Here is a 23,058-nt window from a genome sequence, read left to right on the forward strand (position 1 = left end):
AAGGGAAGGAGCGAAGTAGCCCAGCCTTGGGCTGGAACCCACCGGATTATCATTCCCCTATGCCTGAAGTGGAAACAGAGAGGTGAAGTGACTGGCAAAAGGTCACACAGCAACCCAAGGTCTCCAGACTTTGTTCAGACAACTGTTAAGGCCAGCAGTCCACCTTGTGGGCCCTGCAGGGTAAGAGTTATGCACACTCCTTGAAAACAGCCTAGAGAAGCTGCCCATGGACTGTCAGAAGTTTAAGAAGTATTTCTAAAAGCTGCCCTCCTGCACACCCAGTCTCAATATCCAATCATTCTGCAGGCATATGTTAAAAGGGCGGGAGCCTCAAGAAATCTCTGGTCTAGAGTCAGGATTGAACGGGTCCTGGAAGCCCCCAGGACAAATCACTTCCTGTGTGAGGCATGAAGAAAGGGCTGCAGGTCATGGAGCTGGGGTCCATGAAGCATGTGATACCACAGTGAACCGTCGCCAGGGCACAATTCATTCCGATTTGCAGAGCTGTGTCTGCCTGGAGCGGCGGCTTCGCCGCATGAGCAGGGGAATAAATAGCCCTGAGCAACACAGCACAGCACATGCTGCGAGGTCTCTGTCCTTTACCTTTCTGTCTCCTTCCCAGGCTGTGAGTTCCAGGAAGGCGGGGGTCATGTTGCCTTTGTCCTCAGCACCTAACACAGGCCTGGCACACTGTGAGGACTGACAAATAGTTGTTAGATCAATGAATGGCTGCCTCAGTTGTCTTGCACACCCCCAGGCACTGGAGGCTCACTGCCACCAAGATGGTCTGTCCCTTTGTTGAACAGCCCTGCTGGAAATGCTGTCCTTAATACCACCCCACTCCAAATGGCAAAATGACAGAGCAAGACCCAGGGATCTCCCAGTTTGAAATTCATCCTCAGGAGAGAATTTAAAAGTGGCAAAAACAAATTTATCCATATGAAGATGTTCATTCTAGTGTTGTCTACCATGGTGGAAATCTAGGAGCAGTCTGAACACCTCACAGGTGGCAAAGATTGTAGGTATGTGTATACATTGTGTGGATGTGTATATGTGAGTGTTTGTGCTTTAGTTACTCCTGAGTCAACTATAATGGACAATTAAGCAACGATTAAAAATGCAAACCGCAAGAACCGTGTAGAAATGTGGGGAATTGTGATCTAACAGAAGGTTAGGAAAAGCAAAATGCATGCTATGCCTGCAGCCACATAAGCCAAGTGTGTGCAGACAGGACGGAGTGGGAACTTGCAAGGAAGGAAATAGCTGTGGGGTCAGAATGGCAGCACCTTGGGTTGTTTTTAAAGCTTCTTTCCAGTTTTATTCCCTCATCCTACAGATACCATTATTCCCATTTTAGGGATGAGGAAACTGAGACTCAGGGAGGTGAAACCATTTGCATGTGGTGGCTGGTGGGACGAACCAGGGAGTTGGCTCTGAGCCCCTTTGTGATCCTATCCGCTGTCCCCACCTGGCCTGCAACTTCCGCAGCCTTCCTGGGACCTGAAGACAAAACTCTTGCCTCCAGGGCCTTCTCTCCTCCTCCTAGACTGTTCCTGCGCCCTCACTGTCCCTGCTAAGACTTGGCCTCAAGTCCCCCATCGCAGACCAAGAGGGAGCAATGGCCGGAGAAGCCCCCACGACAGATAAGAATTGCCTGAAAAATATCCACATGGCCACAGCCTGACTTTTGTGTGAGTCTCGGAACAAAGGCCCCTGTGCCCACCGGGGCGGCACTGCCAGTCGGGCAAACGGAGCGATGTGTCACAGCCGCCCGGCGTGGCCATCTGCTCTTTAGAGCGCAATTAAATCTGACCCAGCAATTATGACTTCCCGGTAGGCGACGGCCTCATAACCACAGCGCGCGCATCCCCAGGCTTCAGGCTCCAGGCTCTGCAGAGAATTCTAGAGCGTCACACGCTGGGTGAAAAGCCCCTTCTTTTAAGGCAAGTGGAAGAAGTAACTTGTGTCTACAGACAGAGCTGGCTGTGCTAGACCAGGCTCTCATGTTAACTTATTTACTCTTCCTGAGATCTCATTAAGGTACATGTCTTTCTCCCTGTTTCACAGACAAGGAGCATGAAGGATGCTTGTCTGGCCCTGAATATGCCCCTGTCCTCCAGCCCAGGCAAGCAAACACAACTGTCTTCCCTCCCCTACCGCAGCCCCAAATTCTTTGCTTCTGAGTCACTCCTTCAGTAGTTTTCTTTAGACACAAGCCCCGTTTTCAGACATTCACTCAACAAACATTTATTGAGTGTTGACTATATGCCAGAATCTGTGCCTGGAGGAAGGGAAGGTGTCATGAGCAAAAAAGACACAGCGCCTGCCCTCATGGAGCTTATAGACCAAAGAGAGAGGCAACATTCAACAGCACAGGAAGCTATACAGTCTGAACAATGAAAGGAGGGGTACACGATACCATGATAATGTGGGGGTCGTGAAGGGCTTCTCCAAGGAAGTGCCACACGGGCTAAGAGCTGAAGGCAGGTAACAAAGCAAAGAAGTTGTGGGGGGGGGACAGTATTCCATGCGGCAGAAACAGCATGTGCAAAGGCCCTGTGGTGAGACCCAAAAAGGTCAATGTGACAGGAGCACAGATGTGTCCAGGGAATAAGATAAATGTTGATAAACTCCTGACGCAAGTGATTCCAGCTAACATTTGCCCTGTGGCCAACACACGCTGACTCTGAGCTTCTTGCACAAAATCTCTAAATCCTCCCAGTGCTTCCATGGTGACGGTGTTTCCCTAAAACTGGTAGTTGACTGAGGGGGTGTCACACTGTGCTTGGCTCTGTGTGAAGCACTTTGCACACATTATTTCAATGAGTCTGTGATCTGTGAAACAGGGACCTTTACTACACCCATCGTAGAGATGACCAGAAGTGAGGCTCAGGCAGGGCGTGTGACCCTTCCAAGGTCACAGAGCTTGGAAGCTGCAGAGCTGGGGTCTGAATCCCGGTGGGCTTGGCTCCAAGTCCCGGGCGGTTTCTACAGTATCATAGTTGCACCAGCTTCAAAATGTTTGTTGGCTGAAGCCAGCCCCGCCCCTGTGCACAGACACGGGTGAGGGATTCATGTTTGCCTCCACGTCTGTTTGCTGCTGTGGCTTTATCTGCAGCTTCTGCAGATCCATGGGCTGAGCAACCTCCAGCTGATGAACTAGGTGCTCTCTCGGTGGCCAGTGCCATCTCGCTGTTGTTATCTCAGGGCCTGGCACCCGCTCACATTATCACTTGATTTCTCCGACACCACCCCTCCCCTCCCCCAACCTTAGCGGGCATCTAGGCACACTCATTCTGGGTTCCCCTAAAAGCAGGCCCCAAGGAAAGGACTTGGAGGCAAGCACTTTGATTGGCAGGTGATACAGGAAGTAGAATGGGGAGCAAGGAAGTGAGAGAGGGGAGAGCCATTGAGGATGCATTCAGGAGTGGGTTTCCACTGTGGGCAACTGGGGCATATTCCTGTTGGGACCTCTGGGAGAGTGTGTTGCCCCACCCACTTGGGTTGCCCCACCCACCTGAGTTGCCCCACCCACCTGAGGGATGAGAGAGTTGGGGTATTTATCCCCCAAAGCCCATCCTGCTATGGCTGAAGGCTGTTTCTGGGGTGGGTGTTTACTCTCCAGGGCTTCTAGCCAGCCTGCCCACTCATCTGGCCAGAGAGCACAGAGGCTGTCTGCAGGTGACCTCCAGGGTGGGCCGGGAGACATGGCTGGGGCATCGATTACAGGAAGTTTGTCCATCCATGCAGTCTGGCAGGCAGCAAACCTTTCTTGAGGCCCCAGGTGCCTGGTGGTGCTAAGCTCTGAACAGAGACAGCCTGGAAGGGTAGAACAAATAAGCACCTACTGTGCATCAGCTGAAAACTTAAATCCATAATCTTTTTAAAAACCATGTCACCAGATTTTGCATCCTCTCCTCACTGGCTGTGGAACCTAGGGCATGGGAATCACCCTTGAAACCTCGGTCTTTCCATCCACAAAATGGGCGTGAAATCAGTATTTGTTTGAGAAAGTTGTTGAGAGGATAAAACTGCAAAGTTCTTAGAAATGGTACCTGGCATGGAGTAAGCATTCTATAGACGGTAGTGATTCTTGTATTTTTCTCTTCTTATCACCATATGTCACAAATCTAAGACACCACATCCCAATTTTAGAGATATTAAAATGCGAGAGAGAAAAAAAGAACTTTTTAGAATTGATGGAATACAGCATAATTCCTGTTGCCCAGATTGAGGTGTGGAGGCCTGGGGCAGGGATATAATTTGCCTGTTTTTCCCCCTGTGTTCCCTGCTTCTTGCCCGGGGACAGGGTCCTCACCAGGTCATTCTGGTGTCAGGTTTGGTCAGACTTTGCTGTTAATGCCATGTTGCAAGAGGAGACTCAGCCCTTTTTGAGCCACGGATTAACTTATTTTACTGCGTGTCAAAGAGAAGCAGAAGTCGGGAGCAATTATGCTGATGGAGGCCCCACCCACCCAACACCCTCCTCCCAGCCTCTGCCAAGATGACTCAGCCCAAATTATCCTGCTAATTGTATCAACCTGTGTGGACTCCCAGCTGAGGCCCTCCTTCCCCCAAACACGCATTACTGGATCCTGGAGGGCTGCAGGCAGGTGGAGAGAGCCCCTCTCTCTGAAATGGACTTTGGACTTTCAGGCCCTTCCACCATTCCTCATAAACCCAGTTCCCACTGCCCTCCCTCCTCTGCACGCATGCCCTGTTGTTGATGACATTTTTGAAAGTTCCTGCTTGGAATGGAGAATCTCTTTCTTTGGGCATCCCTGTTTCTCTACCCCTGGCCTTGCCCTATGCTTGTTGACCTGCCTGGGGAAGGAGAGGTATTGAATTTGAAGTCCCATGAGAAAAGGAACTATCTTGCTTTGACATCTGAATCCCACCCAGCCGAGTTTATGGCACAGAGAAGCTCTTTAAGACAAGTGGGTTGAATAAAAGAGAAGAAAGGAAAAAGAACCAAAGAAGAACTTTGGTCATGGAAGAGAAAAGAAATCCGCCAAGGAAGGGGATGCTATGGCTGAATCAAACTCCTGTAGTGAGAATAAGCAGACAGCAAAACAAAATGGGTACAACAGCAAGAACAAGCAGACATGCCAATGTTCCATGCAAATCAAGGGATCAATAGACTCTCACGGGGAGAGAGGAGAATGCACTAAGTGGTGGATTTTCACGTTTAGGGTTCAATAAAGGATCTTTTGTTGGCTGAGAAAATGCTCCTAGTATATTGGTTTTATGAAGGCAGGAGTCCCATGAATTGAACAGATATTTATTAAAGACCCACTGAGAAGGCAGACTGAGGCTCCAGGGACCCAGGCCCAGGCTGTGCCACCATAGGCTGGGAGATGCTAGGAGCCTGATTTACTTATTTTTAATTGGCAGATGCACAGGGATGAACTGATTCCCTCAAGGACACTCATCTGTGAGCAGCTCAATATCATCAGTCTAGACAGACCCTCCCCCCCAGTCTGTTCCCCTCCTTGCTACCATAGACATGGGCATAACGTATTTAATGTAATTTCAAACTTCCAGGATGCTTGCCACCCCTTTATGGACATTGCCTTGGGTAGGTGGTTTTAAAATGAACGTAAGTGATATCATCCTCTGTGGTTCATTTGCAATTTTCTTTGTCAATATAAATTTTCAAGGTTCATCCTTGAACCCACTCCTTTTAGCTACTATATAATACTCCATTTTATGAACATCCCTTATTTTATCTGTGCATTCTCCCACAATGTAAGTTATTTCTAACCCTACCCTACCAGACACCTCATTTTCTTTTATGAAAATGAGGTGCCACAGATGACTTCCAAGTTTCCATAAACTGGCTGCCTAAAATGCAGAACTCACCCCCAGGAAGTTCACAGTTGGAAAAGTCATGATTTGTACATACAAACGAGGGATTTCACTACTTGGCTGAACTGGGCGCCAAATATATGTCTTAATTTTCATCTCTGTTTTTGGCCCCTCTCACCCTGAGGATGCTTTGCAGAGCGCCTGGCACTCCTGAGTGAGGCCAGTGAGTAATCTGGCATGCGGGGTGGGGGTGGCAGGGGAGGGGGGAGGGGGGAGTGGGGTGCAGCTCCACTGATTCCGTAAGGGGGCCCAGTCTCGTCCATCAATAGCAGCCCGGGCTGGGCAGCTTCCTGCCCCAGACCAGCAGGACACACCTCACGTCACGCAGCAGGAATCCTCTCGCTGTTATTTATGTTGGCTGCAAAATCCAGGAAATCGCCACTGGATATATAGCCCAGTGTCTCAGGATTAAATCCTGTTAGCATGAATCTCATTCCCCAGTATTCCCCTGTGATCCAGACCATGAGGCCCACCCGATGGTGCATCCAGGTTGTTGTTACGGGGAAAAAGAAAGAAACCAGAGCCCACGTCGGGGAAGCTCAGAATCAGATCTATGGCCTGGTGGAAACACTGCCATATGCTTAATTGTACTCCAATTACACAGAATCCTCCAGAATCGCTGCTCTGGGGTGGAGAGACGCTAATGGCCATCATTACATTTGGACAGCCCTGTTCGGTTATGCTGTGATCTTTGCATCTACCATGTGGTTCACTGAGAGTCACCCGCTTCTTCTAACATGGGAGAAACGCCAGAGTTACTCATTTGCAAATGCTTACTGAGCACCTAGTACAGACCACGCCGGCTTCCAGGCACGGAGGGCAGCACGAAATTGGCTCTCATGGAACTTCTAGTCCAGTGGGAAGAGACAAGCAGTGCACACACACAGCACACACCATGCGGGTAGTGATAAGTGCTATGAAGGATAGAGAGCCATAGAGACAGATGGGGGGAGGGCTGTTTTGTATAAGGTGGCCTGGGAAGGCCCTCCTGGACATCAGAGCATCTGAGTGAGGCAGGAGAGGGAACTGGGAGGGGCTCTGGTGGAAGTGTTCCAGACGGTGGGAGCAGCCAGTGCAAAGGCCCTGGAGGTGACTTGCCTGGTGTTTTGGAGAACTGGCCAGCAGGAGGCCAGTGTGGCTGGAGCGGAGTGAGGGAGAGGAGGAGCAGGAGCCGGTAGGGACAGAGAGGGCTCTAGCGGGTCACTGTCGGTTACGCAGGGGCACTCTGAGCAGAGGGGGTACAACTTGTTTGATACTTAAAAGAACCACTCTGGCTTCTCTATGGGAAGAGAAAGGGCCAGTTAGGAAGGTCTTGAGCAACAATCCAGGGAGAGAAGATGGTGGCTGGGCTGGGTTACGGTCGTTGTGGGTGTGGTGAGAAGGGTCGGATTCTGGATGCGTGTTCAAGGTGGAGCCCATAGAAACCGATGCGGGGATGTGGGGTGGGAGAGGCGCACTTGACCCGGTCGGCGGGGACGTGGGTGGCTGGGAGGGGGGAGATGGAGGGGGGTGTGGAGGCACATCTCCTGCTCAGCTGTGCCCCAGGCTCCCTCCACTGCAGCCTGTCACTGGGCTTTGCTTTATCCACTTGGACAAGCATGCTGACAGCCACCAAGTCCAGTGGGTTCAAGCCAGTGGGCGTGACCCATTAAGGTGATCCCTGGGCTCCCTTTTACCTTCGCAGACTCTACTCGTGTGCACTCCCTCTTACCAACGGGATTGTCATGAACAGGGTTTGGGACTAGGACCCTGGGTCAACCTCAGTGTTTTTACAGACACATAAAACCCATACAAATAATCCTTTATCTTGCACCCACTTTAAAGCCATAACCAGAGAAGAGTCTTTCCATCTTTATTGAAAAGACAAGGAAACTAAATTAGGAAGCAGCAGGATCTGCTGCCCAAGGCAACAGGGCAACTCAGTTAAGCTGGGGGTTGCACTCAGGTGATGGGGAGATGGCCATCACCTGGCTGAGCCCTGTCCAGGCTGAGGGATGAAGGATTGTGATGCTGGGATCCTTCCAGGGCCAGACACTGGCTCCCACTCCTTCGCCTCAGCTCAGCCTGTTTTCTGGGCTCCCTGATCCCCACTGCCCAGCCTGGAGACCTCACACTTGAGTCCGTCTTCATGCACAGCTGTGATTATTTGAGGAGCTGCAGACTTTAAACATTTGAAAGCACTAAGGGATGCTAGGCTTTGATAATCAGGTACAAGGCATACGGCCTCTTGTTCTCTCTGCCTGCAGAAGCTCCCATGACAATTAAGGAAGAAAACAATTCTGTCTTAGGACGTTCACGGTTCCAGTCCATTCCATTTTAGAATTTCTTAGATCTAATTGCTTATTTGTTCCATCTTGGAACGTTCAAGGTTTTCACTCCCTTAAAAAAATATCCTAGATCCAGTTCCTGCCCTACTAGAATTTCCTTGATCTAATTTCTAATCGAGTCCACCCTAGAACTTTGGAAAAGTACGTGGGAAACAGGTCTGGGTCACTTTCCCCAGCATGGATATTTGCTTGTATCCAATTATTTCTTCCGTCGGTCTGTTCTGAGTGTCGACTGTGAGCCAGACACAGAGCTGGGAACTGAAGGCAAAAGCGAACTGGGCTGAACGCTTCCCTTGAGGATCTCACAGTGAGGGAATCAAACACTCTACCAAAGAAAGTGATGAGGGTATCGTGTGCTACATTCATGCGAAGTGAGAGAACATGGGCCCTGAGGGTACCTGTGGTTCCAAGCTCCTCAGAATCACCCATGGGAACTTATCAAAACTAGATCCCTAGGCCTGAGCCCTCAGAGGTTCTCATTGTGGGGTCTGGGGTAGGGCCCAAGTAGGGTGACCAACCGTCCTGGTTTGCCCAGATCTGGTGGGGTTTTCCAGGACACAGGACTTTCAGTGCTAAAACTAGGATAGTCCTGAGCAAACTGGGACAGTTTCTCTCCCTCAATCCAGGTGTGTGCATTTTTAACATCCTCTGGTAATTCAAATGTAGGTGGTTCCCAGGGACCTGGGCAGGTACAGAGAGGAGGCCCTGAGTCCCAGTCTTCCCCAGGGTAGGTGGGGAAACATGGCTGGGCTGGGAAGTCCAGGGTGAGTTTGCAAGGGCAAGGTTGGCTGGGGGTGGGGGGGGGGTTGTGCGTAATCCCGGCAGATCAGGCAGTCAAGACTCCCGGGAGTGGAAACACAATTGAGATTTAAGCCCCCGAATCTGCTGACCTAGATCTCTTTCAGAGCATCCCATCCCCCGGTGTGGCAGGCCAGTGTGGGCAGAAATAAAAGTAAAAACGGATTGATTAACCCAACCGGGTGGAGATGTCCAAGCTTGTTGATAACCACTAGGCCAAACTTCCCGACAGCCCCCAGCTGGGCACAGCTGAGCTACGGCTTCCGTGAGCGGCAGGATATTTGGAATCAAGGCTCAACCTTGAAGAAGTATTAATGAAAATGTCACAGGCACTAAAGTCAAAGCAGATGTGAAGCCGGCTACATGGGCAGACGTAGCTGATAAGAAACAGCCCAGGAGAGAACAAAACCTCTTGAGATTAGGTCACGGGCAGACCAGAAAAAAAAAAAAAAAAAATGACATCAGGGGTCCCCCATGAAAACTCAGAGGAACACTGTCGCTCCTGTGGACAAGCCGACATTTTTTGTGCTGCTGCGTTACATACTGACATCCCGACAGGGCAGCATTTGGAGGCTTCCACATCAGCAAATAAATATTACGTCTCCATCTTCAGCTAAGCAGAGCTGTGGTGCATTCCTATTACTTCATGTGGATTAACCATCTGGAAGTTGAATCAAGCCACAGAGTAAAGAATGGGATCCAATTTTGCATTCACCAAAATAAGCCGTACTAGTCTCAATTTATGGCAGATGGTTATGCAGTCTCAGCGGGCCAAAAAATCTCTCTGCAAAAGAATAAAGTTTATGCCAATTACTGTAATAGGAACCAGCACAACAACTGTGTGGGTTGACTAAGATCGCAGATAGCGCTGTACAGCTCATAAACCGCAGGGGGCCACGGGAACGATGGGGACCCAGTTAATTCATTAAGATAACGCGAGAGAAATGAGGAGCAGAGTTTAGTCATAAAATAGAAATATTTCCTCGCAAGTGATGGGAGGGGAGCGAGGTGGGGTGGCTCTTACTGGGATGTGGCCTCAGCTGGGCTGCAGGCAGGGTCAGGGGAATGGTTAACAGGTAATGATGGAGAGAGACTGCCTGCTGCTTGGTGGGAAAGGCGTGGGGGGAGAGGGGTTAAATTTGGGGCTTCTCGGCTCCATTCATTCGAAACAGATCTGTGGAGTGTGGATGACTCCGTGGCAGGCCCTGAGCCTACGGTGGCGAGTGCCGCTAGTGCTCCTGGTACCCGCCTTTATGGCGCTCCCGGCTTGCCTGAGATGGCAGCACCCAGTAGGGACGCTGGCCTATTCGGGAGGTCAGGGGAGGCATCTTGGAGGATGGGGCCCCTGGGCTGAGGTTGAAGGATGGACAGCAGAGGGAAGGGGGCTCCAGGCCTAGAGGGCACCGTGGGCTTTGGTCTCAGAACCTGGAATGAGGCACATGTGGCTGAAGCCTGGAGGTGAGGGTGAGGATGGAGAGGGTTCCGGACCAACACACAGTGAGGAGATTGGTCTCTGTTCTGGAAGCAAAGATGGAATGACCTGACCCACCTGCTTTGGGAGAGAGGCCTTGGCTGCAGGAAGTGCAGCCTCTTTTTAGCTGAGGACAGCTTCTTGACCTATGGGAAGTGTGAGAACTTCCTGTTCCCCAGGAGGGTGTCAGGGTGAACCTGTGAGCTGGAGCAGAGGAGGCCTGGGTGGAGAAGGGATTTGCTCCGTCCTTGATGAGCCATCCCACCTGAGGAAAGCACTTCCAGGCCCTCCTGGCCAACACCTCCTCGGGCTGGAGAGAGAGAGGCAGTTGGTTTGGAGAACATCAGGCTACAAAACAAGTCTGTTTCCTATACAATTTGGGTTCAGTTTATTTGTTTTTAAATGAAAGCTGCTGGCTTCAAGAATCTTGACATTTGGGGCTAAAAATAAGGTGACCAATGGTCTTAATTTGTCCAGGACTGTCTTGGTTATAGCACCCAAGGTTCAGCCTCCCAGGAAACCCCTCCATCCTGGGCGAACCAGGATGGCTGGTCACCCTAGCTGATTAGTAGACCAACCCAGGGGCAAATCCAGTGCTGGAGAGATTTTCACACACTACTTACACATTTGTGTCTCCTGGTCACATTCCATGTTGGTATTATTACCCCAACCTTCACTGGCAGGACAGTGAGGCTCAGAGGGGCCAAGACTTATTTGCTGGCCCGTTGCTCAGTAAGTGGACGTGGCAGGCTTGGAATGCAGGCGGCGGATGGCAAAGCCCCCATGTCCAGCAGGGCCTCTCCGGGAGAGTCAGTGGCAGTGACCATTAGTAAACCCGATGGCAGTGGTTATGGTTGCCGACCTCCACATTCTCTGATGGGTTGACAAGGAAGGGATGGAGCTCTTTGCAAGCAACAGTAATCTCACTGTTCCTCTCCTGGCCAGAGGACTCTTCCATACTCACTCTCAGGCCTGAGCAAACACAGGGGCCGCATCTCAGCCTGGTGGCCCAGAGCCAGAGCTGGGCCAGGCTGTCCGCAGTCTCCGATGGAGCCTCCCCACCCCATGGGTGGCGAGCAGGATGGAGAGGGCCAACTAGGGGAGTGAATTCCAGGGCAAATGAGAAAAGCCCCTGCCTAAGGCCTGGCACTAGCATATGTGGGGAGCTCGCCAGCCGGAATGCAGGCACTGACCTCAGTCACACAAGTGGAAAATCTGAGCCTGTTGGGTTGGGAGGGGCCAGGAGGAATCGTGAAATCCCCCCCGACGGCTTTCTGGCACGCACCTAGGAAGAGGAGTGAGCTCATGGGCCACCAGATGCTGAACTGAAAATTCTTATCCCCAGTGATAGAAGGCACGACTGGGCATTCACATATGGGGAAGTGCTCTCAAGGTCTCGTGCGTTACAAAAATAGTTTCAAGGAAGAGTCTCTTGTAAAGTGAAATACTGAGGACAATTCTTGGAGGAAAAAACTACCCACAAGCCCGCAAAGCTAACAAAACAACCCTGGTGGCTCCCCTCCAGGTAGTCACAGGCCTCGAGATTTCCTGCAGCTGAAGAGTGATTGCAGTTCTTCTGATTTCTCACCTCAGTGGAACAGACGTTGTGTTTCTACATACATCAGAATCATCACTAAACCTTTCGCCCCAAGGAGTTTGAGGGGACTTACCTAGCAGTCGTGGACACAGGAGAACCACACACCCTCAAATTTCATAGCACCGTCACAGAATTCAAGTATGAGGGGTGGCAAGGGGGACTGGGTGGGTGGGGGTGGAGTGATGCCAGGAAGCCTGCCTAAAGAGGTTGCCTCAGTTGCACATAAAATGCAACATGGGAGTTTCCTGACACCAAGACTGAGGGGGAAATTCAACACTGTTGAGGAAGTTTTCTTGGCTCTGAGCTCTGGGAAAAATCGGTCATGGAATTTTGCTCCTAAGTGGTGTTTAAGAACAAGAGTGTCCTCAGAATTTTCATCGTGATGGCTGCTCCTTATGTTGGCCTTGGTATATGCCACAGGCATGGAAACTTGCAGCTCTCAAACACAGGGAGACGGGATGATGGGCAGTGGTTGTGCGTGACTCTGGAGTGGTCCCTGGATTATAACCCTGGCTCCACTGCTTTCTGTAATGATACCTAGCAAAACTACACTTACCTGCGTCTCAGTTTCCTCATCTGTAAAAAGGGGTGATAACAGCACCTACTTCATAGGGTGGTAGTGAAGATTAAAGGAGGCCATTTACATGTTGTGCTTATTAGAACAGTGCCTGACATACACTACTAAGTGTTGGCTGCTTTGGCCGGAAAGAATCTAAAGTAGAGCTCGGAAAACTAGGGCCCTGGGGCTAAATCCAGCCCACCACCTGTTTGTGTAAATAAAGTGTTATTGGAACACAACCCCACCCATTCATTTACACAACATCTGAGGCTGCTTTTTTTTTTTTTAATTTATTTATTTATTTATTTTTGGATGTGTTGGGTCTTCGTTTCTGTGCGAGGGCTTTCTCTAGTTGAGGTGAGCGGGGTGGGGGGGGGGGCCACTCTTCATCAAGGTGCGCGGGCCTCACTATCGCGGCTTCTCTTGCTGCGGAGCACAGGCTCCAGACACGCAGGCTCAGTAATTGTGGCTCACAGGCCTAGTTGCTCCGCGGCATGTGGGATCTTCCCAGACCAGGGCTCGAACCTGTGTCCCCTGCAGTGGCAGGCAGACTCTCAACCACTGCGCCACCAGGGAAGCCTCTGAGGCTGCTTTTAAGCTACAAAGACAGAGTTGAGTAGCTGCAACAGAAACTGTATGGCCCACAAAGCCCCAAATATTTACTATATGGCCCTTTATAGAAAAAGTTTGCCACTCTCTGATCTAAATGAACAAATGGCTGTTCTGGGCTTGATCCTAAGCCTCCCTGCAGACTTACTTGAGAGAAGTCTCAGCCTACACAGTGTCTCTCTGGGAACATTTTTGGAGTGATGGCTACAGAACACCCTGGATGGGAAGCGCTCACAGCACCTCTTGGCAGGCTGCGTTGTTTCAGGCCTTCCCGGGCCATGGGAAAGTAGAGGCAGCTCTGAGAGAACATGCCATCAGTATTCCAGGCTGCAGGGAGCCAGAGTGCAACGGGATGCCCAGAGGCGAGGCTTTTGTTTAGCACATACATTAATAAACACTGTAAGCCACTCCTCCGTTCCACTTCATGAAGCTCCCTCAGTCTGGAGTGCAAGGCAATTCTGCTATCGGCTGATTAGCAGGTGGTGTCAGAATATATAAGGGATCAATGAGGCAGAGACATGTCACGGTGCTTTACTGCTTCTCAGAAATCCAAGGAGTAAACAGATTTGACCCAAAGTTGAGTGTCACTGACTCAGGGAAACTCCGGGCTGCTTTTTCTAGGCAAAGGCCTAACCTTACCATGCCCAGTCAGGAGCGACAGAGCCGAGCTCAGGTTAACACGTTGGCAATGGTATCTAAGGAGCCAGATTTTAATTGTGGAAAATGTATAGGGCATCTGTGAGCTTTCCCATGAGAATAGCATTTTAGTTTAACAGCCACAGATGGTATTTTCTGGACAACAGACATACAGCGATATAAAATATGCCAATCGAGAAGAGTTTGGCTAACCAGCCTTATCTTCATTGTATTTTATACATCAGCAGCTTTTGTTAGCACACCACAGCTCTACCCTTCAACCTCCGGCTGGTATTGGCTGGGAATCAGATGGAAACAGCAGCAACTGTCTTCCTAAGCTTAGAGCCTTTCTAGGGACAGCATCCATGCCGGGGCAGCAGAAATCTGCTCAGTCCCTTTCACCCATCCAGTGGCCATGGGGTGGATGAACATCACTGGCTGCACTTTACAAACAGCAGAATGAGGCTCTCACAGGTCACTGGCCTTGACTGCACTGGTCTTTTGGGCCTCACGGAGCCATGCAGGTGTTCAAGCAGGGGTGTAGCACCATCAGGGGCGTTCCAGAAAGTCACCTCTGGCAGAGACTGATTACGGCTTTCCATGCTCTAGACCAGGTCTTGGCAACTACGGCCTCACCAGCCAAATCTGGCCCACTGCCTGTTTGTGTAAATAAAGTTTTATCGGAACAGACACACTTACTTTACATATTGTCTACGGCCGTTTTTGCATTGCAAGGGCAGAGTTGAATAGCTGTGACAGACCATGTGGTCTATAAAGCCTAAAGCATATTTATTGTGTTTGCAGACCCCTGCCCTAGATAAGAGGACAACTCATCGGAGCATGGCTTGGACCAGGATATTCAAGAGGAGCAGGATTTCACAAGCGTTTGGGGGCACTTTTAAGACTTGGTGACCAGCTAGGATTTCTAGCTTGGGTAGCACAGCCAGTGACACAGTTAACTGATGGGAGAAAGAAGTACATTTAGGGGAAAGAGGAAAGACTTTAGAGTTTGGTCTTAGACTCCTTCAGTTTGAAGAGTCTACCAAAGCTCCTGTTAATGTCTGGAAAGCGAGGAGGGAATGCGGACCTGGAGCTCCCTCGTCTGTTCTCTCAACGCACTTAGTACTCTGAGCTACCAGAACTGCTACCTCCTGCTGCAGCTGGCTGTCAGGATTTGATTCTCTGAGGGCAGAAATCTGATCTTACTGATTTTTTCGTCATACTCCCCTCCACTCTAACCCCAGGACTCAAAGGGGGCCTTGCACAGCATAGGCAGGAATCTGTTGTGGGCAAAAGGAGCAGTTTCAGAGTCAAACTTTCCATCGGGAGAGGTGATTCTGGGGTACAACTGTGTGACTCCTGCCCATGAGGAGTTCCTGAGCTCACTTGGGAAGCAAAATATACAGATGTATTAACCAAGGCGGCAGAGTCTGTAAGAGCCCAGTGAGGGGTGTAGACTGCTAGAGGTCACTCCAGGTTAAGGAAGGCTGCACTGGGCTTTGAAGAATGGGCAGGAGTCTGATTACTTGAGAGAAGGTCTTCTCGATGATCTTCCAGGAGTAGGAATTCTCTAAGCTCTCTTCCTGGCCTTTGAAAACAGGGCACACTGAACCCAAGCCATAGAAAGGCAACTGGTGGGCAACGGATATTTTTAAAGGCTCCCCCCATGATTCTAAGTGGAGCCAAAGTTGCGAACCTCTGGTTGACACATGCTGAATTTTTTTCAAACCAGTAGCCCTAGCATAACAGAACACTCGAAATTTTCTACTTTCCCTAATCCAATCTGGTTTAAGAACTGGTTTTGAAGGGATCGCTGTTGTTTAGTATTTCCAAGTCAGAAAACATAACCCCAAGTGATGTTGGCAGGGTTCCTAGGAAGCACGCCCTATAGATGCTCCAGGATCAGCGGGACAATCTTTAACCTATCCCCCCGCACCTTCCCTCCCTCCCTCCCTCCAATCATGTGAAGTCCCAAACTCTAAAGCTGACAGTGAGGGCAACACTGAAAAACATCAAATTTTGGACTCACTGAACTCTACCTCCTAACATTCAGTGGCTCTCAATGGTATCAGGTGTGAGGGTCTAACAACAGTCAGAACATTCTCCTTCCAAATCGTCAGGAACAGGGAATTCTATGCCGACCTCTTGTCAACTTGACTGCTGAGGGGAAATGGACAAAACAACTGTTAATAAATGTCTCTTACTTCCTCAGAGACAAGATCTGAGGGGGAGGTTGGGCTGTGAAACTTTACAGCTTAGCGAGTTGAAAAGGGGAGAGAAAAGTGAGCTATTTAAAAGCCAGGTGTTAGGTCCACAGTGATTTTTAGATCAACCAGGAGGCAGTTTGGTAAATGGATAGAATGGGAGGGGAGAAATCACACTGAAGAGGACACAACATACGCTAGAGGATACAGTGCCTCAGCTGACCCTGAACACTACAGGGCACCAGGGCCCCAGTGACAGAAAAGGAGTCCAAGACTCGGCAAGGGGCCAGGAGGGGGGGCTCCAAGGGTCCCCACTGCTAAGCTGCCTTTGGCCTGGACTTTTGCTTTCTCATCTGTACGATGTGGATGACGTCTTAAGATCTCTCTCCACCAATTCTCTACTGTCAAACGACTACTTATCAGACTGAGCTGTCACCTACCTATTAACACGTCTGTCTCCCACCCTGGACTCTGCACTGCTGCTCACTCTGGCACCTCCAGGGGACCTGAGTACTGGGTGTGGAAGAGCTCACACTGCTGAATGCACGCATGACAGACGGTCCATGTGAATGCAAACACTACCTCTGAAATAAAACACTAAGAAAATCACCTCAGAAAGCAAACACAAGAACACCGTGGAAATACAACATTTTATTAAATCCATCCAGATACCTGGCCATCTCTCTGAAGGTTGAACCGCTCTAGAATGTAAGTTGGCACCACAAGAAAATAGTTGTTACGTGTCCAAAACCGGAAGATTGGAAGTGACCAAGTCCTAAAAGAGGAGATGTAAAACATGGCCCCAAACCAAAAAGCCACGATCTTGAAATGAGCAGAATCTAACAGCAAAATGCTTACTGAGTACTTTAAAAAATACTATGGATTTTCCTTATTTTTCCCCTTTAAGAATAATTTTTTAAAAACCCCTGAGACTAATATATAATCCTTCTTTACTGCTCAGATTTTAAAGACAAATTAAAAAAAAATTTTTTCCCAGAGTGGGTAGTGCTGCAAATCAGAGAATTCTTGAAAAAACAGCAGAGAAGTGGTCCACAGTGTTCTAAACCAGACGTGGCATCAGGGAAACAACCACTCAAGCACACAAGTGGCATTTTGTGATCAAATTTATTTTTTGTTTAAATTTCATTTACTTTGTTTTACTGTAATTTACACAAGAGACTGCCAAGTAAACTAGATATTTTACATTCACCACACATTCCCTCAAATCTCCACAGTTGTTAGAAAAACATTAAAATCCATGCGCTGGGCTCTCATTTCCATGTGCGCCTAAGCTCCCAATGATGCTACAGACGCCAACGAGAGTTAAGTTCATTAAAAGGAGAAGGCTAGACTCTTTATTTCACAAAATTAGCAATAATCTTCCTGGCATCACTTTGCAGACAATGATTATGCTTTGACAAAACCTATCTTACAACAGTGCCCAGAGAGTAAACATCAGTCTTGATCCTGAGTACACAGAGGACATGTGCGACGTGGGGTCTGCAGCCGAGGATAAAGGGTATCGCAGCGCAGGAGTGATCCTAACATCCTTGTCTAAGTCACTGTGATCACTTCAGTGGGGACACAGGTCGTGGGAAAACAAGGAGCAGGGAAGGCAGGACTGTCAGCAAATCAGATGACTAATGTGACACGACCACGTAGGGGCTTGTGTGCTGTAGGAGGGACGGGAGGTTAAAGAAGATGGTTTGTGACTTGAAGGCTTCAACAATATCCCTCTATTCAAGCTCCCAGGACTGACAGGAGAGAAACTGGATATGGACAGAGAAAGATGATAAAAATCTTACCTAGCTATTGTTCCTTTCTTTTAAAAAAAAAAAGGAAAAAAGAAAGAAAAAAGGGGCAGCAGCTTCTAACCGGCATTTTCATGATGCTTTTTCAGAATATGTTCTAATGACGTCCTACTTGAGAGCACATCCCAACGGGTGGAACCGCGCTGGCCCCTGGCAGGGCCTCCTAACCATGTGCAGACAAGCCTCATGCTGCCTCTGAACCTCTTCTTATCTCAAAGGCAGCATCTCCCCCTTAAAGTATATTTCAACATGAAAAGAGCAAAATGTCATCACTATCTATATTCTACCGTGTAAGCTGTGAGGAATCTAGATCCTTTGCATAGTTTCCAAGTTGTAATTTCAGAAAACAGTCATTTCAGAAACAAGACTCCATGGAAGTGCTGTACGTCCAATTTTTCTAAACAGCCTACAATCCTATTAATTTCTTCATCAATTTCTTTCTTTGCCTAACAGAAGCCTGAAAATTGTATAGTATTTGTTATAAATCACAGACTGTCATTTCCATTTTTGCTAGACTTGATGTAGAAAAATACTTGAAATTCAACATACAAAAATCCAATAAAAAATGGAATTTTTTTTAAAAGGATCTTTTCCTTGGGGCAAACAAGTAAAAACTGGTTGGTAACTCTACTACTTACTAATAGATATTATCCAGTTTGGCTGTATGATAATGAAAATCCAGAAATAAATGATTATAAATACATTCAGAGTTACATTCCAGATTCCTTGGAATACCAAAAGATTTCTAATAAATTTTTCTGTGGGAGTCTGTTGATTATGGCACTAAAATTAAAATTTGTAAGAGACTGATTTAAAAGAACAGAAAAGTAATAAAAGGCTATATATATATTGGTCCACAACTTGCCATTTATGAAACATACCAGCTAGTATTACACTGCAGTCAATTCGTCCATTAATGGTATTACTCTGATAATTATTAAAATCTGTTCCAGGTATATATATTGAAAATATTTTCTTTTGCATTCTTGCTGAAGATAGGTACAGTACTTTGGAGAAATTGTACTAATCCCTTCAGTATGTTTGTATGTACATATATACACAAGTGTGTGTATTTTGATCTGCAGCTCTACATGCGTTTTATATACAGCTACAGATAGGACACACATATATACACACGTGGTTGGGACCTGTGCCTGTGGGCACATAACCACAAGCACACGTCTGGGAAACGTCAACACTGCAAGACATGGTCAGATTCTTCTTCACTCATCACTGGCTGCACTTGTTCCCCTTACTTGACCTTGATTACGTAACTGTAAGGAAAGCGAGACAGTGCAATGTGTTAAAATACAGAGAGACGCAAAAAATGTTAGACCGCAGCTTGTCACAAACATTCTCTAGGAAAATAATCCTCAGTGTAGCAAAAACTTCTGGCAGACAATGCACCCCAACTACTGTATTTTAAACATTTAATCTCTTGATTCTGGTCTTACTAAGGGCATAATATTTTGTTTCATCAGAGGGAAAATAAATTAGAAGCAGAAATAGATCACAGAAACTCAGAAGACCTTAATGAAAGTAATAATAAATTTTAAAAAAATTGTAAATGAACACTAAATTTTAAGAAAAGGGCTTTGGAGGAATCCTGGCAGAGTTCATCCATTCTTATTTGGTATTTTTCTTCAGGAGTGAACATTTCGTTTCTCCGGTGTTCAATAATTAAAGAGCAGGTAGCACGTGTCAGGGGGCAGCCAAGAAACAGTGGGGTAAGAAGTGTGTTCTGTCTTCTCATTTTTCTCAATAAACATCATAGCTCAATATTAATGAATGACGACAGTGTACTGCCGATTTTTGTTTTTCATCCTGGTTTTAGTATGTGGGGTAGATTTTGAGGCTCTTTTTTTCCCCTCTAGGAAAATCTCTTATCTAGGCATATAAATCTGTGTGAAAGAAATAAGACCATCGAAATATTTTACACTGTAAACAAAAAGCGTGTATTTACACATATTAAAGCTAAATGTAAAGATAACTGAAAAGTCAACATGAAGGGAGACTTCCTGATATTCAAAAAAATGTCAACTAAAATGAATTACTGAGATTGGCCCTTATGGCATGGGATGAAGGATCTTTGACTTTAAATGCTTTTACATATTTCCTTACTAACCACAAACGGTCCTAGTGAGAAATAGGTCAATTAACTGGCTATCGATGAAAACTCAGCTGGTTTCTAGGACAGTGCTGCATGATGAGTAAGTATACTTGGCAGCTGGATTCTAACCCGTAACACTAAGAACTAATTTAGGATCACTAAATTCAACCTCTTCCACAGATAGAATTCTTACAGAATAATAACTCAGGTGTTCACTGTCAATGTCTGAAATATATACCTCTTACATTCTAAAAATTAAACCATACTTAATATGTTGTCTCCACTCAGCAAGTTAACTACCCATTACCAAAAAGGTATTGGTTTTTAAACATTCTTTTTACCCAGGTCTTCACTTACACAGTTTGATATTGTCTCTGACCCTACAGGGGACTCATCTAGACATCAGCAGCCGACGTGCCTCGGACGGAACCCTTCTTACGCATCTAAACGTAAAATAAAATCATGAGCTGCTGAAATCACAGACTCTAAATTGGGTTAGTAAGCAAGGGGAGAAAAAAGATCTAGAAAAGATTGTGAAGTGACCGCTGCCTATTTACAAGCATATCCACATTAAAAATGAAGTTCCGAGGCCCTTCTAGTTACCTTGATCTAAAGTAAATCTTGCAAAAGGCTTTTCTTACCACAGCACAAAAAATGTATCTATTCTCGAATCTAGGAAACAAAAGCCTGCAGACTGATGATGTGAAATTATCAAAGATAGCCAGGGTAAATGAACTGTTCACTAATACAGTGTGAGAAAATGCCCCGATGGTCTGGTTCACCTTTTCATAGTCCCTGGACCAGACAGGAAGCCATGAGGTGTGGCCACCTCTGGCTTCTGAGACCAGTGTCCCTCAAAGGAGTTCTTTACAGGAAGTTTATTAAAAAGAGGGAGGACGAAAGGAAGAACAAGCGAGCACAGGAACAATGTATAAGAAACAACGGACACAAGGACAGGCATCAGAAAGGACAGGCATTCACAACAACGGCCTAGAGACAACTCAATGAGAAAATTAAAAGAATGGACAGAAAAGAAACACATGTAATAAAACACATTTCTGAAGCTCAACCCTTCCCCCCTCCCCCGACCCCTCCGGAAGGTCCAGTTGAGAACAGGCATAACGTTGCCCTAAGTACTCCTTCAGTTGCTGGGCCTAACCCCAGTATTCCTCTGCAGGATTACAGGCAGGGGCATTCCTCTCATGCCTAACCTCTCGAGATGCTACGCCTTCTCTCCAGGGCCAAAACCCATCTGAAAGAAATCCAATTCTTCAGATATTTGAGAATTAAGAAAAGAATTATATAACACATCAAATTCTATCATCAGGTGTCAGGGAAACAGGACCTCAAGAAAAGGGGAAATTCCTCCGTGGGGAAGAGGACTTGAAAACGTTAAGCCTCTTCAGGAGGCAGGTGTTTTCTGGGTAGGCATTCTGGCCTGTGGGCATGAGGCTGCCCAGACTGAGATGCTCACAGACCAACGGTGAGGACCCAGAGCAGCAGCGGGACGTGGAAAAGCCCCCCAACGACCTAGAACGAAGTCAATGGGACTTAACACTAAGACGGTCAGCAGTTAACCCTGCAGCTTGACTTGAAGTATTTTTGAAATATTTAACAAAGAAACTGCCATGGATTCCCAACCCTGAACCAATGACAGGTTTCTACCAACTTTATGAGGGAATTTGTCAGTTTAAGCCATGTGGATACAATAATGATGCTTTCTAATAAACTGGGCTTCTGTGTAACACTTCTTACACCTTCTTTTCAAGTGCGATTCCCAACTCACAAGTAACAGATGTGCACGGAGAAGCAGCTGAGCCTGCAGGCCCTCTGCCACAGGTGGCAGCCAGAGTCACCACCTCCTGTCAGGGCTCTCCTGTTGGCGCTGTGTTCAGGCACCTTGAGACTAAAAACTTGTGAGGGAAGTAAGCACTCCCCTGGGGGAAGACAAGGCCTCGGCCAAGTTTGGTCCGAGGGGTCCAGAGCCCAAACCAGGGAGGGCTCCACTCGTTACCCTTCAGCCATCACCACTCTTCCTGGTGCTATGGACGGGCCTTCAGCATAGAAATCAAAACCAAATGAAAGCCTCCTTCCTGAGAGTTCGAATCAATAAATATAAGTCCATTTTCTCTTTCGTCTTGGTGTTGGCAAATCGTTTTCTGGAGATGCCAAGGCTGTACCATAAGCTTAGTGAGAACGAGTGTGTAATCCTGCTGCTTTCTTTTTCATGTTCAGCTGACACCGGCTGCTCGGAGGGGTTGGAGGCAGAGGTGGCAGCTATTACTGGAGCCTGGAGCACCTGGAAGGAGCAAAACCAGGCAAGGCAGGAGGAAAGGGACTAAGACTGGGTGGTGGTGAGGGGTGCTTCTCAGAGAAGGGAACCTGACTCTTGAGAAAGGGAAGACAAAAGTGGGAGAGAGGCATTGGAAGGAAGGTAGCAAGTACCCACGACTTACTCTTGTCCGTTTAAATATTTTGCCTGGGGCCAGCCTAAAAATAAGGGTGTAAGGGATGGTCTTCCATGCTTGCCATCCTATCACCTTACTCCCAAGATCTAGAACTCAGAGCCATACTATTAGTATGAGAAATTGAGGTCAGAGAGGCCTCTGTTGTCTGGCCTGCAAACCAAATCCCAATTTATAATGTTGTCACTATGGGAAAACATGTTCCAAATCTCAAAAATTGAACTTAAAAACTTTTGGAACAAAATCCATTCATAAGTTGGAGGCTGCTTAAAGTTTACTTTATGTATAAGATAAGGTTAAAACATTTTATTGCCTTATAAAGAAAATATGTCCTAGTCCTCTCAGAAGGTTTGTATAAAGCTAATTAGAAGCAGATCTGCTGTAATCACCAAAAGTAAGCAATTTTAAACACAGATTCTTTACAATGCTATGTGCCAGACAAATAGATTTCCTTCTGTGCCAAAGAACCTGATTTGTTGCCATTCTCCTGTGATTAAATGGAGTTCCTGCCTCACACACAGGCGTTCGTCAAACACTCGCGCCCGCCCACGGGGCTTCCCAAACTGGGACTGCTGGCAGGACTCTGGATGCCTGCATGGAAAC

At 47.6% G+C, this 23,058-nt stretch overlaps 1 protein-coding gene across 2 annotated transcripts in view; it reads right to left on the reverse strand.

Annotated features, from left to right (window-relative positions):
• Positions 1 to 17,175: 17,175 nt before the first annotated feature.
• Positions 17,176 to 23,058, reverse strand: part of PITPNB (phosphatidylinositol transfer protein beta) — a 61,348-nt gene continuing 55,465 nt past the window's right edge. The window contains exons 11-12 of one of the 2 annotated variants that reach the window (XM_082416385.1): positions 20,348 to 20,433; positions 17,176 to 19,154 (exon numbers count right to left, since the gene is read on the reverse strand). In XM_082416385.1, coding sequence (XP_082272511.1) covers positions 20,386 to 20,433 — 48 coding nt within the window. In that variant the 3' untranslated portion in view covers positions 17,176 to 19,154; positions 20,348 to 20,385. The remainder of the gene's footprint in view (positions 19,155 to 20,347; positions 20,434 to 23,058) is intronic. The other variant, XM_082416384.1, reaches the window with a different exon arrangement.

This window comes from Balaenoptera physalus (assembly GCF_965194825.1).
Source record: "Balaenoptera physalus genome assembly, chromosome: 12".
Taxonomy (NCBI): domain Eukaryota; kingdom Metazoa; phylum Chordata; class Mammalia; order Artiodactyla; family Balaenopteridae; genus Balaenoptera; species Balaenoptera physalus.